The 22054-nt window shown below is 41.7% G+C and overlaps 1 protein-coding gene across 1 annotated transcript in view; it reads right to left on the bottom strand.

Moving 5' to 3' along the window:
- LOC139290785 (raftlin) overlaps positions 1-22054 on the bottom strand; it is a 79773-nt gene that overhangs the window by 21140 nt on the left and 36579 nt on the right. The window contains exons 3-5 of the mRNA XM_070912647.1: positions 19802-19910; positions 13470-13932; positions 5722-5925 (exon numbers count right to left, since the gene is read on the bottom strand). Coding sequence (XP_070768748.1) covers positions 5722-5925; positions 13470-13932; positions 19802-19910 — 776 coding nt within the window. The remainder of the gene's footprint in view (positions 1-5721; positions 5926-13469; positions 13933-19801; positions 19911-22054) is intronic.

Genomic DNA, 22054 nt, shown 5'->3' with positions numbered 1-22054 from the left:
TCTGCTGACATGATTTAAACATGTCTGCCAGGCGCTGCGTCAGAGAGCTGGAGACACGCCGCTGACAGCTTATCTATATTTCAAACAGTGGACATCCAGAGAGAGAGGGACAGAGAGAGAAAGAGACGAAAGTGTCTAATGTGTGTGTGTGTGTGTGTGTGTGTGTGTGTGGATTGGACGTGGCTGTTCCCTGCGGAGGCAAAGGTTTGGCAGCTGGCAGAACGGTGGGTTACCAGGCAGACTTTATCTGGTCGAGAAGGAACAGAGGATAGACAGCATGATGACTGGATAACATATTGTACATTTGCTTTGGGCTGAATACAGAAGATACAGGGGTGAAACCTGCTTTATTAATACACAGAACATTTCCAATACATGCATTTTAATCTTTATTAGCATCCATTAATTTTCATTTTCCACCAAGTTGCATGAAGAAATTTGCTTTCTTACAGCTGTGAAAGGGATTTATCTAAAATTTCTAGATGAATATATTTTTGCGATTAAATCTTTTGTGGGAGAAATCATCTCCAGAGTCTTTCAGTGTAAAACATGGTAAACAGTTAATGAACTGCATATAACACATTTATCCAAAGTGCTCCACTATGTGCCTCTTATTCAAACATTAACACACGGTGATGGCAGCAAGCTACCATGCAAGGCACTGGCCTAACCGTGGTCCAACCATGGGGAGCAATTTGTAGTTCAATGCCTTGCTCAACACTTCGAACCACCAACCCTGCTCAACCTCCTGAGCCACAGCCGCACTCAAAACACGGCACTTCAGCTTCAGCACTATTTCAGCAAAAACTTCAGATGTCAAACCCTTTGTTGAACTTTTGCCCAACTTTTCCACTTTTTATTTTACAGTGAAGTGAGAAATGCCATTCATTTGAGCCCCTCAACTGTGAACATGATCTACTTTTCTATCTGACAAGTTTGCGTGACTGTTTAGCCGACCTGATGCACAGTGATTCCTGCAAACCCTGATTCAGTTTGACCACCTGAGTGCATTTGTTGCGTGCTCTACATGCTCATATACACTGAACAGAGAAGGAAAAACCAGCTAACTAACTGCATTAAGTCAACACTCAACCAGTCTTGTGACTGCAACTCAGCGGTGGAGAGGACACATGATGTGCTGTCAAAACCTATACACACATAACTGCAACCACTCAGAAACGCATGCATCGAGTATACGCACATAAGTACGCACACACATGCACAAACACAGCAGCTCTAATTCCACCGCTCGTCAACCTTTGTCTCAGAATAGACGCTTACACATCATTTCCCTTCCCTGAATTTCTTTTTGCTAAAAATTCTTATTGGAATTTCATATTCCCTGCAACCCCCCCGCCCTCCTTTTTCTCCCCCCATTTGGCTTTGCCCAAATTTAGAAACCAGTGAGGGCTGACTGTCATGCATATGAATAGCTCAATGTCTCACAACCAGGCTACAAATCCTCATTGTGGCTCTGCAGATAGCTTAAGCTATACAAGTAACAAAGGCAAACTCCCCGTCAACACCATTACTGTCAGTTCTTCAGTGAACAAATTCAACCCCACACCCTGCTCCCAACTCCAGGGAGGTAATGTGTGTGTCTTTGTAGGTATATGGAGGCCTATATATATATATATATATATGTGTGTGTGTGTGTTTGCAGGCAGTGCCACGGTGTGTATGAATCTTTAATGGGTGTCTTTTGACAGTGGGGCCTGCGTGTAGCTTAGGATCTGTAAATTCAATTCAATATCGCTCTGTGGCTCAGGTGAGGTCTCCTCTCACTGCAAACAATGCCTGCCACGCCAGACAGGACTTTCACCGTTCTAGCGATCCGACATACACACGCAAATATACACATACATATGCAAACAATTCCCCCTAATGCTTTCTCAGCTTCACCATGGAAACACATCTTTAGAAGGAGCACGGGGACACGGTGTGTTTATGTGTGTAAGTGCTCGTCCCTCTGGACTACGCCAAATAGCCGACCGTCAGAGACAATAGAAAGGTAGCACAGTATTTAGGGAAGGCCGGAGTTGTGGACTGACTGCAGGACCATGAAGAGTGATGCATATAATCTGTGAACTCTAGGTCAACAATCAGCAAAGTAAAACAACACCAGTAGCGTTACAAGGTCTCAAGAAGGTCTAATTGTCAAGTAACGTTCATCAGTTTGCTGAAAAATGCTTCTTGCAATAAATGCAATGGGATTTTTAACTCCAAAAATGTATTTTAGGTTTTAAAAAGTCTTTAAAGGGTTCAAACGGTCAATAAGAAGGGGTACATTTCATATGAATGTATTAATATAAGAAACTTGAGAGCATAAAGATCAGTCATACAGAAGCAGTTCAATTCAGGACAATAACCCACTTTATATGATGGTCATATAGTGATATATCAATGCTGATATGCCAATATTGGCTGTTTTGTATTAATGTTGGATACTGGCCAGTCAGTCACATTGTCCATTACCCCTCCATGATTAAGGCATATGCAACTCTTTGAGTGCTTTCAAGTTGATTATAAATGATGTTACAATTTGCAATTTAGCCATCAGAAGCTCAGAGCCGCATGGATGATTCATTTCAATTACTGAATTATGGGTTTTGCATAACTATGGCGCAATTATGAATACTTGTTAATGTATGGTTTACGTTTAGTGGTTACTGTTGACTCACAGCACTTGATGGCACTGAAATAAATCTTTATTGTATTCCGGCGGATGACTGATGGGAAAGCTGCTGTATTTTCAAAGATGCCAAATTGGACTTTATAATCTGTCTCAGATTACACAGCATTACAAATGCTTAAAAATTTCCAATCAGGCAGGTTTGCAGGATTTTAGCATCCTCTCCCATCCTTCCGGATATTTGCCTTTGAGCAAGGAACTTCAGATTATTATTAGAAGATTAAAGCGATGCCAACTCCCAGATATAATAAAATGTGAAGCAACACATTGCTAAATTTAGAGTCTGCAGTCATGCTAGCAGCTCTGTGAGACACAGGGCCACTTTGAGCATAATGCTAACGTCAGCATGCTAACATGCTCACAATGACAATGTTAACATGCTGATGTCCATCAGGTTTAATGTTTATCATGCTCACTATCTTAGTTCAGCTTTTTAGCATGCTAACATAATTAACACAAAGTACAGTTCAGGCTGATGGGAAGGTGATCAGTCTTGCAGGTATTTTAAGTATTGGACCAATTCAAATGTTTACGTAAAGATGGCGCTCAACAAAAGGTGAAGGGATAACCAAAGACATTTCACTCAAAACCACAAATGTCAACCTCATGGTGGTGCTAGAGGAAACGTCAGGGGATCACCAAAGTCAGTAGTATTTGCCCTCTTGGCACCATTTATATCGACACCAAATTTCATGGTAATCTATCCAATAGTTTTTGAGATATTTCAAAGTGGTGGACCGACCCACCAACAGACAGGCCGACATTGTCATCCATAATAGAGACCAGGCAGGCACAGCAACACTTCCTCTAAGAGATAAATACTGTAAAAAACTATATTAGTACAACAGGATACAAAAAAAAAATGGGGCAGAAGAAGGTCAGTCTTTCTCAACACAATTACGCTCATTAGGCTGCACATGTATCTGCCAGCACATGAAAGCTGAAGCACGCCGGTTGCTCTGTATCTCCAAACAAGGCTGTCACTGTCACTACGATCTCCCATCCAACTGCATGCGTCTGTCTCTGTCAGTCCACGTCCTTTAGTGTGCTGTTTTGCTGCCAAACATGTCCTTGATGTTTATGAGGTTGAGATGGTCTCCTGCATCGTGTTGAGCGTCTCATCACGAATTCAGAAACTCGTCTCAAAGAAGTTGCTAAATATGGAAACAGCAGGAATGGATACTGATTCTAAACCCAGGCTGCTGCACGGCTGTTTGATGTAATTAGCTGTTAACAACAAACGGGATGCCGCTTTGATGTCATACTGCCAGCTGCTCTCAAGAGACCAAAATCCACAAAGTAACAGCATTCACCTCTGTAAAGTTGTCTGTTTTCTAAAGAGGTTGAGCTTAAGCTGTGAGCTGAATCCAGGCCTGTTAAGTCAGTTAAGGCAGAGACAATTTTCCTTTATGCAGCTGATCTGCTTTCTATCCTAACCAGTAATTTCACTGTTCAAGAGACGCATATCTTTGCAGCACATGAAAAATGCAAAACATGTTAGAGGACTTTAATAGGCAGAAAAAAATTGAATCATAATAATACACTTCATTACTCCATTCTCAGGACATAAAATATGCAAGGAGGCACTAATTTGTTATCAGGTTAATTATCTATGTTTCAGAGTTGCTGAGGCGTTCACTTTCCCCGATTAATGAATTATGACTCTTATTTACTCTGGCTGGCTTATTTCTCCAGTGTCAGAGCGGAGCGCAGAGCCGCTGGGGTCTGATGGAAGAGGAAAACCCAAACAGGAAATAGTTTAAAAGAGGATACCAAACGACTCCATGAACTCCAGCCTCTAAAGAATCCTCCATAAATTGAGAATCATTATGTCAGCCAGTTCAGCACACTGAACTGAAAACGAACTCCATCCTTCTGTCATCTGTAAAACACCATTGCAGTGTCTCAATGTTCCTTAAAACTTCTAGCAATTTAGAGAGCTAACATTTCGCTAATAGCCTGCGCAGATGGTAGACGTGACATGTGAGGCCATTGTTTGGTCATTGAGGACTCTGACCAACTTCTGATGTGAGCAATGTGCAGTGTTAGATGTTGCTTTCATCCAAACTTGTAGCAGCGGCAATGAAGCAATGCATTCTTATGGGTGCAAATAGCAAACTGTGGTGGTAGAGCAATGCTAAACATTGAGCTACATGCTAACATTCCCAGAAAGTACAGCTGAGGCTGATGGCAAATATCATTGGTGTTCCAAATTTTCACGGTGATCTATCCAATATTTATTGAGACCACTCATGGAGGCGCTAGAGGAAACAGTGTTTTGTGCCAGTCCATCCAAGATGTTTAGATATTTCACTGGATAAGTGTAAACTTTGACCTGCTGGTGGCGCTAGAGGGTTCACCAAAATTAGTAGGATTCAACCTCTGAAGATAATAAATGTCTGTGGAAAATAATAATAATAATAAAAATTCAACAACTTTTGAGATATTTCAGTCTGGACCAATGTGGTCCACTGACCAACCATCAGACCAATGTTGCCATCCCTAGAGGCGTAATCGGACTGGCATAGGGCACTGGAAGTTTTGCCGGTGGGTTGCTATAAAATATTATTCAAATATGTTTCGAATGCCAACTAACGCATAATTAATGCCTCACAGACCAAGGTGCATCATTACCTGGCCCAGACCTTTTATTTATATAGGTCGACATGAATTTGGCATCTGCCTGATGTTGACACTTTAAGTGGTAGTACTCTGAAGAAAGGAAAAGGCAATTTGGGAACCTTTTCGAGTTGTAATAACTGTAATAATCTGAGCTTTGAGAGTAACTGCGGAAGAACAATTCTGGAGAATCAAAGAAGCCAAGACCAAAGGTGAAGTCTCTTTTAATATTTAAAGGAATAAAACTTTACTCTGTTATTTGTATTGTTTGTGCTTTACAAACCTCTCAGTCTAATGTACTTTGATTGTGTGTGAGATGTAACCTTTTTTTAATTCCTTATGAGACATTTCCTCCCACATCTTTTTCCTAAGAAAACTCTGCAGTAAGTCAGCGAGTCATGCCAGCTTACCCTTCACGTTGCCCAGGTGGAAGTATCCATCGACCAGTGAGGCTCCATTGTTGAAGTGTTGGGTCATGTGATCCAGCCAGTTGGCCTCCACGCCTTTGACCCCCTCATCACAGTTTTGAACCCGCAGTGGCACCTTGACAGTGTAGTACTTCACCTGGCCCTCTCGGACCGGCGGGTTGTTGTACAAAGCGAGCAGTTCCACCCCTGTTGAGACACAACGCGCCATTGATTTAACTCAGCAAGGGCTGTGACAATACAGATGTAACCTCTATGAAAGGCCCACGTTTTACTGCATGATTATTGAGCTACTGCTGTACATTGGCCACAATCCAAAGTGTAATTTGGCTCCGTCTGTTGGAGTACTTTCCCTCCCTTCAGCTGCCAAAAGTTATTAGAAATGGCAGAAATTAGATTTAAAAAATGTAACTTTTGTTTCAACACAAACTATCTGCTGTATAAAGTTATGACAGGATGCAGGAAATCAACACTTAACTTCACAATCTTTAAAGATTTCTTACTTTGGGAGAACTTATTTCCCTGTGATTCTTTTAACGCTAACCAGACTGTGAGCAATGTGGTAATAATGAATTGGAAGTACATGTATTTCCTATGAGATAAGCAAACAAGGACACTCAGCCAATGTGTGGACAGTCAACAAGGTGCCAGGCCAAGAAAAGTTGGCCACAGTGTTCCTGGTCATCAGCTGTCAACAGCAAACAACAATTTGTGTGCTTTCTTGGTGGCACTGTAGGAGATAACATTTCTCCTAAAAAGATGTATGATATTAAAAACCATCTCAGTAAAGTGGACGGTTTGCATGGGTTCTTGAAAATAATAACGATAGCTGAGCTCAAGAAATTGGTCATAGAAAAATAGGGCAGCATTGAAATGGAAATCAGCATACTAAAATTGGAAACACTCAAAGCAAAAATACAAAAAAAAATAGAGACCGTCCAACGAATTTGACCCTTGGTGGTTTAAAGTTTTCTTCTGCTGCCTTTGTCTCAAAAAGTCTATTAAGATGTTTTTTCTTCTATGTATTTATGCAATATATTTGTGTAACAGCTACAATATATTATTTTTGCAGTGGACATGAACCCTCTGAGAATCTGATTACGCAACGAATGTGAAACTTGTGTTCTTTATTTTGAAGACTTGTTGTATCATTGATGTGCTGCATTCTGCATCTGTTTTACATTAATTTCTGTTGTCTTGTGAGTCCATACGGGCAGGACACATTTGTATGCAAGACACTATAATTTTACTATATATTTTCCACCTGGCAGGTGTAAAATAGACAAGAAAGGAAAAAGTAATGCAAGATGAGATTTGTGTTGCTCCGAGCTGAACTCACAAATACGTTGAAAATCTCAGTTGGTTCTTTTTCAATAACATGGAGTGAATCAAAAGCAATTTGGTCATATTCATGCTACAAGTCATCCTCATATTCCTTTTAATGCTTTCCAGAAGTGATGTTACTCTGCTGATGCAAAACTTGAAAGGAACCATTTCATTGTAACCGAGTTAATTCATGGTGTAACCTTGAATAATGCATTAAAAGCTCTCTAGCTAGCTGTTGTTTACATCAAGCAGAAATATACATAATGCAGTGGGCCTCAGGAGGGAGGAACAGGCTTGGAAATGTGCCCACAGTACGTATGTCACTGCTCCTCGCTCGTATCATACTAAATCAAAGTGGACAGAGTTTTATTTGTTGTGATGTGAGAGAGTGAAATATTTGCTCTGCTTAGCTCTGAAAAAACACAGAACGTGAGATGTGAGCGTGGTTTGAAACCGGAATTCAAATACGAGTCTGGTAACATTTCCCCCTTTCTTTCCAATGCAAATGTCGGACTGTCATTCCCCAAGTGAACCAGATGGATGAGCAGAATGTGTGGCACTGCCACCCACCCGTCCACACACGCTTTGACGTGGGGTTGCAGTGGTGGGGGAGTCACGGCTCAGTCGCTTTGGTTCTTCAGTCCGTCCATCCGTCCGGCAGCCACACAGGAAGAATGAATCATTTATAACGATTTCTTGTCTGGCCCCGTCTGACTGATGTGACAGCTGGCCACCAAATTCCCTAAATCTTGTCATTTGTCACTCTTGAGAAAAGTTGAACCACAGCAGAATATTCACACACCCTCCCCTCGTCCTCCCCACGTTACAGCGAGGACAATATGGCAAACAAATCTTGGACGACACACGACAACGAAATGACTTCCCGTTCAACATGCCTACTGACTGGCCAAAACAACACATGTCCTCACTGTGAATGATTCTGTAGCAATCTGCATCATATAAACTGGTTTACAGTTTATGTGCACAAGCCTGAGATGATGTGTCACTACGGTTCGTCCCATGAATCCTCTCTGTGTGTCAGAGAGCTCCAGGCAAGACTGCTTTGTGTCATGTACACTTAACTGATTCAGAAATGCAGTAAAGCTTTGGGTCACAGCTTTTATATCCTGTAATCACGGTGTAATTAGATAAAAAAACAACACTAAACCGTATTCAACACTATTATGGACTATTATGGACAGTGGTCAGATTTGTTCCATTTCCAACAGCTTGAAATAAAATAACAGCCACTAGTAAGACACATGCTGCCCGGCCTCTGTCTGTTTCACAATATTGGATGTTTTCTGTATAATAGCTGAGAGTTTTCCATGCATTATGTTTCATTACAGCCTAATTATGCTATGATTATGGCGCCAAGGCGACTGTAATTGAGGCAGACGGATAGGTAGCTCATTTTCTAACCTTCATTTGGTCAGGAAAGACTTTCTGGGTCTGTAAACATCTTTTCAGCGAGAGTTCTGTTCACGGGAGATATACTGCCGCATCAGAGGGATTAAGTGCCTTGCCGAAGGGAAACTTGGGGTGGGGTACCAAAAGATAAGAGAGACTACCTTCTGATATTTATATGTAGGCATAAAACACATCTGTCTCTCTGATGTCCATCACGCTGGACTGTAGGATGATAGTAAGTCAAACTGGAGGCTTTCATATGGCATTCTCTTTTATTAATATTTCAGAAATCATTTTGATAAAAGTCTGTAGGGCTGCACCCTAAAAGTCATTGATTCAAATAATCATTCAAGAAGCACCCGAGTCCATGATTATTATTATCATAATTATTCTACACAGACCAACAAAGGCTGTACACTTCCTCCGTCCCCCCTGGAGTCAATGCGTCTGCCTGAAGCGCTGACTCTGATTTGGGTAAAGCCCTAGAAATCTGACCCTCTCTGTGCATACATTGTGCAGAAATTTAAACACTCTCTGCAAAACACAAGGTGAACGCATTCAAATCTCTGAATGTCACTTGAATTTCAAAAACAACATGTTTTGTTTTCGAGTTGCAATGCAAATGCCAAACTGGCTGAGCTTTGAAAGGTAAATCTGCATCAGAAGCTTTGGGAGCCAATTGGTTGTTGCTGCTTTGATTTGCAGTCTGCAGTGCATTTGAGCCGAAAGAAAGTCTGCATGTAAGATTAGTAATGGCTTTTGTCGCATTAATGTACATCACAAAATTGTGGATCAGACTTAACAACATTAACACATACATTAACAACCAGCCAAAACTCAAATAAGTGACCCGCCATGTTCACCATCTTCTAATTCCTGTGAGAAAACAGTACAAACTGCAGAAGAGCAGATGCTTTATTGTTAGGAAGAACACGAGGTTAAAAGAAATCTTTGATCTTTAAGAAAGTCTTTTGGCAAGTTCACCACTCCCCATGTCCCTCTGTGCTACAGAGCCTGTACATGACACAAGCGCACAGTACTGTATAGTAGAAACAAAGAGCATCTGCTGGAGAGGTGATATTTTACCAAGAAAAAACAGCAGAAAGCCAGTAGTTGGTCCTGATCAATAACTTTATTAATGTCCTAGTGAATTATAATGGTCATTTCTGAGCTATAAGGCAGTAAAATCTTACTTAATGCCCCAATAATCTGATATTTATAGCTATACTTGCATATCCTTGTGTAACACACACACACACACACACCGAAAAGTATGACTAAGTCCTTTGAACCTAATCACACAAATTCATTACAACGACAGATGACCTCTAAGCCTCTCAGAATAAAATCCGTCCAGCTAACCTGACTCTTGTTGTCGCTGGCAGCCCGGCTAACGAGAAAATGAGCGCATGAGTGTTGTTAGGACGTTGAAAGCATGTAGCTTCAAAGGCTTATCTGATGGCAGCCTGTCCAAATGACGAGGTCTGCGGCAGGAACCCTGCTATGATCTTAGCAGCGTGGCTTTCCAACACGACATGTCATCATTTCAACGTCTGTTTCTATAATCTGAGAAGCTGGACACTGATCCCATCAGAGCAGAGATAACACTGATCTCAAGGATAAAACCGAGCTGCTGAAAAGACTCCCGCTGCAAATTGACTAAGACGCTGAAGATTTCAGCAGAGATGGGAGACTCGGGTTTGCAACCTGGACTCGAGTCGCACTTAAGTCGGACCTTTGGCTGTCATAACGTCACACAAGGCCCAAACAAAATAATCAGTTATCTGACGTTAACTTGCTACTACTTGTAGCTAAGGGAGGTTAACTTGATTAGCTTGGCGTTCGCTGAATATTTTGAAAAGATGAGTGACTGTTTATTTGCCTGCTACACTTGTTTGCGTAGAATGCTGGCTCTGCCATGGATATAAAAATGGTCATGTAACATCCATGTTAAACTGAGAGAAAGACCAGGTTAATAATGCTGGCTACAGGCAGGTTACAGGCTTGTTGGGTGACCATTACACTGCATTCGAGAGACTGAGTTAATTTACAGTATTATAAACTGTAATTAGTTGGAGGTTTGTGACAACCTGGATTTTAATCACCAGATTTCATCATCTGTGTACACCCCCGGAAACACAAAGATAGTGTTTCTGCCTTTTTAACACCATAACACCTGACCTCTCCCTTATCTTGACTAAGTCCTTTGAGTTGCCTGAACATAAACATGAAAGTGTTACTCATGCTTTAGGTGCCAGCAGCGGATAGTGTGGGAAAAGAGGTCAAATATGGTATATTATATTTCCTCAGTATGTTCATAAAACATTATCCATTTCATTTCCTACAAAACATTTTTGCTCATGCCAATTAGTTGTATCTGAAAGTATTTTTTAGGATACAATGTTATCCAAACATAATTGTACAGCTGTCACTACCATGTTATACTTCATTTGTTCTTCCACCAGAATCTCTTTCCTTCAAACCATCCAAGCGTTTGAGTCCCCAAACTTATGGGCTCAGTTTCTATCCAGAGCTCCAGTCTCAGGGATGGAGAACGTCTTTCGTCTGTAAGCCGAAGACTTTCGCCAACTCCACTGCCAACACTTGCACGGCGTTCACCTCGAGATCTGAGGATTAGCGAGGACAAGCCAGCAGTAGCCGAGACTCTCGGCCCTCCTCGGCAGACTGGGCATTAGTAGAGAGGGACATGGGAGCTTGGCAGGCTCCCCTACCACCCCGGCTGGCTGCTACACCGGCGCTGCTGGCGTTGTCGCAGAGATTCAGGGGGATGAAGGTGGGGGTAGACAGAGAGCTGTGAAGCTGAGGGAGGTAGAGGACGAGGCAGTGGGGGATTATCTCACTGCAAAATGCACTGTAGGGAGGCCCAGATGGACCAGTGGGCTGTGGTCTGCTGCGATGCCAAGTGTGTTACACACACACACATATACATAAAGACACACGCTAACAAAAGCATAGAGTATGTGCACACCAAAGAGTGCATTAATTATGCAACACCTAGCATTATGTGCTTTGAACCTAATTGCAATGCACACTGTACATAAAAATACACAGTATATACACAAACACACACACGTTAACACTCCCTCTGGGATGTGTTTCAAACGCACAGTTTGCACATTGCACTGACACATATCACAAATAGGTTCCATGAGAGGAGGAGAGGCTGTAGGAGTGGGGGTGATAGTGGTGGGTGTCTCCATCTGTCAATTCGAAACGCTCAAATAAATCCGAAACTATAAATGTCTGTGCTAATTTCAACACCGTTGCCACAGAAAAGGAGGCTACCATGAATAACTTAAAGAGGTGTAGCTACGTATGCCTCACTTTCTGGGACGATAGAAAGCGAGTACCGTTTCCAAAAAAAACAGACAAAACTGTTGTGGGGAATTTCACAGACTCCCCGCTTCATCGGCGAAGTGTGAGTGTGAATTTGTATGCACCACAGCTATAAGACGATTCCTTTTGTGTAACGGATAGAGAGGATTATGTCCCAAGGCAGCACATTGTTGTGTAACATTGAGGCAATAGCAGGAAATGACACCTCCACAGTTGCCAAGTGTTTCAAGAGGGTTCTACGGCGCCACGCTGTTCTTTAGTTAAACAGCCAAAAGGTATGGCTTCAAATGAAACCAAAACACAAGTTACACAGATACGTAGACAGATATTGGCTCAATATCAGACGCTGTCAGTTTAAATCTCTGTGAATATGTAATACGAGAACAGTTTACAGCGGATACCCTTGACTGCAGAATTTAACCCTCGACTGCTTTAGCTGCTCTGGGACCAGCAGTTGATGAGGGAGTTCGCAGGTGTGAATGTATATAAACACGCAGCAGGGAAAAACATTTTCGGCTAATGATTTTGGAATTGATAAATGCTATGACAACATTCATCCAGTGTCCATAAATGATGCAGAAACCAGCCTGAGTTTCATCAACATTGAGCCTGTGGCGGTGCAGCATTTGCAGCCTTTCACAGTTTGAAGTTTTGACCTTTAATAATCTTAATTATCATTCCTCATTAGGCCTTTCTGTGTAATTTGTAAGGATAGCCGTGTGGCAGGTCTCATGTCATTTGGACTTCAGAGTCTTGACAAGTTTTAAAGCTTTGTAAAGTTTTGAAAGTCTGACCTTTAATTAAAAGGCCCCCATTGGGCCAATTAGCATATTTTGCTTTTAAAGGGTCTGTTCCCCCCAAATAACAAAAGAACATATTTACTCATTCATCTCCGATGATATGTAGACATGCAAATACTAAAGGGTTTATACGCCCACATTTTGAGATATCTGCTTGTGAGAATTCAGCCTCCGCCCCCGCACAATGGCGGAGAAGAGAATTTTGTTTGTTGCACTGAAAGCAACAGCTGCTTCCTGCAATAGTGTCCTTGTTACTCTGGATAATGCACTTTCAAATGATTTTATGTGGAGCATTTGTTTGGCAGAAAGTAGTTCTCATGAAAACTCTTCACAATACAACCAATGTTGTGTCATTTCGTTAAACACACCCTTTGCTGTAAGGCCAGTTGACAGTAGGAGTTTTTCCCTCCCTTTAAGTTTGGTAAAAATTGGACCATCTGTGTGTTTTGGAGTAAAATGTAAAAAACATTTGTTGTCGAGGTGCTAAATTTGTTCAGGAAAGGAACAAAACTTTATACATTTGCTGTTGGTTATAAATGTGTATATGTCTGCACTTGTATGTGTAGGTATATTATATTTTGTACCTTTTATCTATTTATTTTCATTCTGTGTAACTGCAGCACATGAAATGTTTCCATTACCCAGAACAGGAATCATCCCAAAAAATCTGTCAATACATCTTCACCTACTGTTGCGACTACTCTGTCCCCCCTCTTTTCCCCCAGACTCATTCATTTTTCACAGCATGTAAGAGCTTTAGTCCCAATTTACATGTAATTTGCTCTACACATAATTTTCCTTTTAGTTTGAGTTATGATGGCAACCATAGAGACCACTCACCATCGCCCCTCCGCAGGCGGTATCTCGGCCTCTCCTTTGTGTCTCTGTCTTTGTTGTTATTGTGACACGGCGAGTCCTCCTCCGTCAGCTCCTCACTGTGCTCCAGATCTCCCTCTGATATTGGAGACGCCGCAGGCGAGACCTCGCCCTGAATGCCCTCCACCCCGCTCCCTGAATGGTTCCCAGTGTTCTCACACGGGGCTCCTTCCCCGGCCTCGCGCGATGCTTCCTCATTCCCCTCTTTGTCCACTGCGTCAGCTTGAGCTCCAGGTTCTGCGTGGTTTCTGGGGCTTGAGGGGTTGGAGGGGCTGCAGCTGCCCAGGGAACCGAGCACAGAGCTGGGGCTGGAGTGCAGGGAAAGGGAGGGGGTTTCTGGTTCTCTGATCCTGGTGCATGGGGCCCCATAGGGTTCCTGGACAAATCCCACGAACATCACCCCCTGGTCAGCAGCGTCCTGGATCTGCTGTTAGGGAGCATGAACAAAAAATTAAAGGTTAGAACGATAACGACAAATGTTACAAATACAGGTGATGCCACGGCTGCTGCTTTTGCATTCACTGATTTTGATTTGGTCTAAAATGATTAGTCGATTGTGTAATCGTAAGCAAAAATGCCAAAAAATCCTCTGCTTCCTGCTTCTCAAATGTGCTTTTGCTGCTTTTCTTTGTGACAAATGACAGTGAATTGATTATCTTTAGGTTTGGACTGTTGCTCGGACAAAACAAACTATTTGAAGATGTCACCTTGTGCTCCGAGAAACAGTGAGGGGCATTTTCTCACTATTTTTTCTACAATTTAGACTATTTGATGATAAAAACAATGATTTGTTGCTGCCCTAGACTTGATTGCATGTACTGTTGGATATCTTGGATGTGAAGTTGCTCATTAGTTTTGGGTTTAGAGCATCAGCAAAATGCCAAAAATGTAAATTCAGGATGCAAAATAAGAACAACCTATGAAGCAGAACATATACAACAACATATTTCCCAAGAGGTCTCAACCTGAAACCAAACTTTCAGAATTAGTTTGAGGTCAATTATCCTGAAATGGAATTGTTTTTCCCACATCACTCTTCATGGAGTCCTCGGCATCTGTTAGATCTTTGTTTTTTTTCCTACCCCCTCTGTTTCTTTTTCGTTCCTTCCCAGAAGCTTCTCCAATCACACAGTTGTTGATTAGATTGGAGCAGTCACAACCCTAGTCAGGCCCGGGCCGCATCCCAAATCCAGCACTCCACTTTTTGTGCTCTGTCTTATTGTCATCTGGCATTTTATGTCAATATTGGGATTCTGCCACGGAGCGAGATTGAAACGTTAACTGTCAGTGAATGTTAATGATGCCATTCTCCATTTCTGCCCCCATCCACCCCACCACCCCACCACCCCAAGCCAAGGCGGTGCTCGTCTCTATCTCGAGCCACAGTGAGGGAAGAGAATAAAAATCAAATCAAATGCGCAGGTTATTCACTATGAAATTAAATTGGAAAACAGTCACATTGTTTCCAGCCATATTGTTTAATATCAGTGAACGCTCTCTGGGTGCCTCCACATCATATTCCTCGTACCAATATGCTGAAATGGAATTGCTGAGATAAAAGGGAGCAACTGTTGTATCTCATTTAATGGTAATGCAGGCAGTCAGAGAGAGAGAGAGAGAGAGAGATGAATGGCTTTGACTGTCTAATGTTGGTGCAGTTGATAGCAAAGTACATTTCGAATAGTGGGCTGTAATGATTGAATTTATTTTTAGTACCATTATTAACATTATTATTATTGTATTAAATCCCTTGTTTGTACAACCGTTCAGATGAAATTTCATTTTTTCCAGAGACATCTTGCCAACAGTCCAGCATCATAACAAAGACTGCAGATAAACCACAAATATAAATATAGAGTGACAAAATGGGAATAATAAATCACAAAATATGTAAGTGTAAGGTTACATGTAGTGCTGATCCTCTTTCAGAAGAATTCAATGTAATAACGAAGAGTCAAGTGCTGAAATGATTAGCTGATTACTTGATTAGATAGAACAGAACATTAATGGACAAAAATGTCGTTTACGTCATTTATTGAGCAAAAAGTGTTTGATCCAGCTTCTTAAATGTGAAAGTTTGCTACTTTTTTCACTGTAAAGTCGATATTCAAAGATATTAAATATGTCAGGCTGAATTTCCGGGAAGTGTTTTATAAAATAAGATGCTGCTACAGAGGCTTAAATACAGTGGTGCTTTGAGCTTAATGCTAATACCAGCATGCCAACATGATGATGTTTAGCAGTTAATGTTTATCATGTTAACATTTTTAGTTTAGCACATTAGCAAGCTAACATTAGCTAATTAGCACTAAACATACAGTATGGCTGAGGCTGATGGGCAGTATGAAGTATTTGGTCATAAACCAAAGAATTGGAAAAGTCAATATCTCAAATATGATGATGGTGCTAGATGAAAAGTAAAGGGATCACCAAAGTTATTACCATTCATCCTGAAAGAGACTTGAATATCCGTACCAAAGTTCAAGGCAATCCATCCAACACTTGTCGAGACACAACCCTCAGTGTAAACATCACAGCTGCAATTAAAAGCTGGGACAAGATGATACAGAATATATATCATGTGTACTGTTGGACAGTGTGGAATAAGACAGTTTTGATAATCTTAAACTTACTAGCTAAAGGGAAAACTGGATGCTAATTGAATATGAGAATAATTAATTAGTTGCAGAGTCATGTCCCATATACACTATTGGGATCTACTGTAATACACTTTCTGCAGTATAAATACAGAATAAATTTGCATTCTTCTGAACTTCTTAATCTGACAACAGACAAGTTGCACTGGCTCAGAAGGAACCACCTCAGGTCAAGAAAATGAGGTTTCGAGGTCAAAAAGGAAATCTTTGCATCGCATCATTTCTCTTCATTAACCAAAATGACGCCGAGCACAAACTTGATGAAAAATATTCTGGAAGCAGCTTCCCTTATTCTGCCACCAGAATATCAACAGCCTGTGGTGAAAAACCCATTTCAATTTTGACTTGAGACCACATTTCCTATTTCCCCCCGTAAGTTATTAAAGTGGCACCAGGAGGAGGTGTCTGAAGGTCAAGATGAAAACCCTGGAGAGGCAGAGAGAGAGAGAGAGAGTGAGAGGAGAGATGACAGAAAGAGAGACAGAGGGATAACGACAGAGATTGAGACAGTGAGGAAGAGAAAGAAAATGAGAAGGGAAAAAAACGAGATGTAGAGGGAGAAAAACAGACAGAAGCAGAATCCAAGAGAGAGGCTGACGGGAATGGACTTACTCCTCTACCACTCATCCATGTCCACTTCCCTTTTAATAGATTTCTAGCATGCCCTCCTCCTCCTCCTCCTCCTCCTCCAGCAGGCCTGTAGCAGCTCAGTAGATTAAAATGATAACCAACAGTAATGAGGTCCTACAGGACTGCGGTTGCATGACTAATCGAAGGGCAAAATGTACAGAAAAGTTCAGGAGCAAGGCTTCAAAGGCCGACATAACGTCCGGTAATATACAGATTAGGCCGGGGGGGGGTGTTGAATCACGATGACACAGCATAACCAGCTCATAAGAGAGGAGGGTGTGTTCATGTATATCATCTGAAGTGCCATTTCAAACAGCCTTTCTACAGCAGTGCATTTATAACAGTGACATACGCTATAGAGCCAATTCATTATCAGATCAGTGAATGTGGTTTCAGCTTTCCGGCTGCTGTTAGCTGCTTTCATCTCCTCTATGGAAAACACAGAAATGTTAAGCTATCTGGTTTGCTAATTAGCCTCGAACCATTAAGGAAACGCAGCTTTTAGTATATTACATACATACATTCAGGTACTAGAAAGCACTGCAATTAAACAATATGCTGTATTCTAAACATGTCAAAACATATCACAAATATTTAATTCTATATGAACCAAGAAGTAAATCCTTTCATCATGACCCGTGAGACAGATAGACAGAAAACTATTATGGATTTGAAGATATTAAAGGATTATGGCATCAGAAATAAAGATAAAAAGGAAGAAATACTTTACTTGTATACTTTACTTTTAGTACTTTTTAGAGTACTTGTAGCTTTATACTTTTTCTCCACAACATTCAGAGGGAAACATTGTTCGACTCATAGGCCGCATATAAAGATGGACGACATGACAGCTCCCCAAAAGTGAAGCCAAAACATCTCGATCGCCATAGGTCATAAGCCCCGCCCCCTCCTTGTTAGCGGACGGGACAAACTAAAAAAATCAAAGTACACATCAAATACATTTTCTGTCCTTTTCAGTAGTTCTTATCACGCTGATGTTTGTTCAAGGGTTCATTTTTCTGAAAAGACTGGTTTTAATTAGTTATTTAATGCTATAAAAACATGGAGAAACGCCATGATTGACAGCTGTAATTGACTGTGGCGCGCTCGCGATTGGGTCGGGCGGGTGCTCAATACCACAGCTCCACTCGCCGATCTCTACTGCGCCGACTCTGGTTCCAAATGACGTCACCAGCGCAAGATGGCAGCGGCCGTATCGTTGATATTTCGGCTTCATTTTTGTACAGTGAGAGAAAGTGGAGACGCGTCGTCCATCTTTGTATACAGTCTACGGTTTTACTCTACCACATTTTTATGAAAGCTGCCAGTCACTTTGAAAATAGAGAGTTTACATGCAAAACATATCGTAAACTTGCATAAATATGACGCACAATATAGATCGTACTCTTCTCTGAGTGCTACCTGGACCAGCTACTCTACTAACACTATTTTACTTTTACATTTTGCTGCAGTATAACTTTGCTGCTACTTGCTACATCTGCTCGCTTCCTAGCATACAAGACCTGACCCGGGACCAGAGTCGGGCCAGGTCCAAATTACATTCTGTCTAATCAGGTCAGGCAGGGCCCTGTTGTATTGCAGAGGGTCTGCGTGTAAATATGTATAATGCTCTAGTGGATCTGCGCAGCCCTGCTATCAGCTTGCGGTGTGTTATAATTATAGCACGAGGGAAATGTGTTCTTTTGAGGTGAGATGGAGAGAGTGAACTGTGAAATGCGGGTAGACATGACATGTGTTGCTGCTCTTTTTGACCGCTGCTGCTTGTATTTGGACTGGGTCTGACTGTCCTTGGACAGTGTGGAAAGTAACTAACTAAACTCACTCAAGTACAATTTTGAGGTACTATTTCAGGGAGGGAAATATTGTACTTTTTACTCCACTACACTTGTTTGACAGCTGGAGTTATTGTTTTTATTTATTGTATTTACAGATTAAGATTTCACATACAAAACCTTTAATCAATTTATAAAATATGATGCTGTGCTATACATTTAACTATCCAACAGTACATAAAGTACTTTAAATGAGCTCCGCCCCCGCCAGCTGTAACATTAAAATGCTGATAATGTGTTTCAGCATCAGTAGTAATATTACAATAATGACACAAAACGACATAACCCTCCTTTCTGCCCAGCAAGTACTTTTATTTTAATACTTTAGGTACATTTTGCTGTTAATACTTTTCTACTTTTACTTAAGCGAAATCTCGACTTATAGCAGAATACTTTTACAGGTTAGTATTGCTACTTATACTTAAGTAAAAGACGTGTACTTCTTCCACCACTGTCCATGGGTCCCCTTTCAATCAGGTCTCTTTTTAAACACGGGTCAATACGTCTAATCTGTATACTTTTACCACTGTTGATCCCCAAAACCAAGAGGATTACAGCTTCTCACTTCCTGCTCCGCTGCTTGAATTTGACTCCATGTACTTCATGATAAACTGCCGCATGACAAAACTACTATCTATCCAAGCTTTTATACGACTATGTTGGCACTCAAGCCGAAACTGTTCATGAAATCAGAAGCTGAAGTTAATTATAATCTACCACAAGCACATTTCTTGTAGTAGAAGCCTGTCAACATGGCTCATATTAGAGGAGTGTCTTGTAAAGTTACCACTAATTCATACCTGACATCCCCTGAAATACACACATTCACCACCACCCCTATGTTTTCTTTGTTCATTTTTAAAGTAGCAATTACGTAAAAAAAACAACAACCTTTTATTGTCACTCCTCTAACATGGTGTACTTCAATGGCAACGGCGCTCCAAGCATCCTGTGACAAGCTGCTGTTAGAAGCCGTCAGCCTGACAGCAGCGTGCTTGCAAGCAGGTTTAACCATGTGGCTAAAATACAGTTGTAAACATAAGGACATTGTGTCCTCTGAACCGTCACACAGGGTGACGTGCTGAACTAAGTAATTTAGTTTAGCTGGGCACAAACTGGCAAAACCTTCAGCTTGGCGTTGACAAAGCAGCCCTACCTTCTTGACGTAGCCCTGGATGAGCTCTGGGGTGGGCACCTGCTCAGCAGACAGACACTCTTCCAGCTGTAGTTTGTAAGGTGGGCAGACTGACTGGCTCCTTTCCGCCCTGCAGGAACCACAGTGGGGGGAGAGAGGACAATGAGTTTCAGCGTTTCAGCCAGCCAGCCTGCTGGACAAATGCTCACGGTACACGAGGGTGCATGTGTATTCACACGCATGCAAACAAACATCCACAAACAGCCTTCATTTATAAAATTACAGTCATAAAACATCCACAAACAGGGTGCTATTCAGACCCAGGCATCAAATCTATAACACATAAATAACCCCCTATCAACAAATTACACTGCATCAAGAAGCTTTGTTAATGTTATTGTTGCCCTGTGGGAGGCGAGAGAAAAATACAATAAAACACTTAAGTGAGACAAAGATCCACATGGATGAAAGAAAACACACGGGGCAGCACAGAAAGCAGGAAATTCAATGCAAATCTCGTCTCGCTCACCCCCTTTCAGCCCTCCCTGCTGAGGCCATATCAGTATTTTGAGCGGGGAGAATCTATTTATATGCCGTTGTATTTTCCTATTCTGTCCTCTGGAGGAAATCCCAGAGCTAGCCCCGAGGAGACTAATGCCCCAGCTCCCACCTCCCTGCTTCTCATCCTGTTGACAAGGGGAAGAAGCCCTGCACACCCTTTTCCACAGCGTGCTACAGACGTGTATACTTGTATATACAGTAAGTGTGTGTGTGTGTGTGTGTGTGTGTGTGTTTGTGCTCTGCGAGAGCTCTGGCTTTACATGGACACCTGATGCGTGGGAGGGTAAAAGATGCATGCGTGCATGCTGGTATGTGTATTAAAGGCTGTCCTTCCTGCATGTATGTGATCCTAATGCTTTATCACAGTCATGCCCCCCCCCCCCCCCCCCCCCCCCCCCCCCCCCCCCACATTGGATTGAGCAATTTAATGTATCAACTATGACCAGTATTTAGGAAATTGGTAGCAAAACAGGGATTTGTAGGGCAGTCTTTATGCTAAGCTAAGCTAGGCAGCTGTTGGCTCAGCTTCATGTTTCAGAATACAGATAAGAAAGTCAATCTTCTCATCTAACTCTCTGCAAGACAGTGAGCAAAAAATGTCAAACTATTCCTTCATCGTGTCAATTAAACTGACTGCATGTTTCCTTTTATCTTTACATGAGTTGTTGTTGTACACATGAAAAATGCTCATTAAAGGGACACTCCAGTTATTTAGTGTCGTACTTCCATGAAGTTAGGAGACTTAAAAAGTGACAGATTTAATAAAGGAAAGGAAGGAAGATCTGTGCAGCAAGGCTGGGATTGGTCAAAATCCAAAAACACTGTCTGCTACACTTCCCATAATGTAACTCAACAGCCTCCTTCGTTAGGCCCTCCCTGCCTGGTAAACACCTTTTTTTTTTCAAACTTTAAGCCCCCAGTTTGTCACACAGCCTTTCTATTAAAACACTGTAGTCTCCTAGACCAAGCCGAGATAACTCGGTTATTTTCTCAGACTTAACAAACCTCCTTTCAGAGCCGCAGAAGACATCATACAACTGTTTTCACAGGCTGTGTAGTTCTACATGTGACTAAAGTTGGAGGAGTGCCCTTTAAAGTTTGACCAAGCTGCCAGAGTTTTTATACACAAGACACAAGCCTGTCCTCTTATATTCACAGGAAACCCACAAGCAAGATGAGCTTCTTTATATCTTCTTGAAGTCGTGATGAGCCTCGCCTGTTTCTCTTCTCTGCCCTGTCAGAAATATGCCTATATTTTGCCGTTATACTGAACAAATGTTTCTAACCTAAATCATCACATGCTTGCTGTAGTGAAAGCACTCTTTTTCTCTCATGAATAAGAATCGCACGTTTTGAACATCACTGCATTATCACTTTAAACCCCGCCCAAAGTTTTTCTGTTAGACTTCACAGCACAACTAACGGTCCTTATTTATGTCATGAATCCTTAAAAAAAACAAAACAAAACAAAACAAAAAAAACACTTTTACTCTGCTGTCATTGACACCCTTCCCTGTGCGTATATCGCTGTCGCAGCACACAGCAGAGCAGAAACTGGGCTGACTGACTCATTAAGTACAAACTTCACACGCTCTGTGAAACATTTATTACAACGAGCTGTGAGTCGGCTCTCGTTTTTCGCTGCATCACAACATTCAAAAGGCACAATGGCAGAAGCCTGGTGGCACTGTCAAAAAAAGAGGTGGATGAATC

This window comes from Enoplosus armatus, chromosome 9, assembly GCF_043641665.1.
Source record: "Enoplosus armatus isolate fEnoArm2 chromosome 9, fEnoArm2.hap1, whole genome shotgun sequence".
NCBI lineage: Eukaryota > Metazoa > Chordata > Actinopteri > Centrarchiformes > Enoplosidae > Enoplosus > Enoplosus armatus.
The sequence above is the reverse complement of the archived record's forward strand: the minus strand, read 5'-3'. Positions and strand labels throughout refer to the sequence as shown.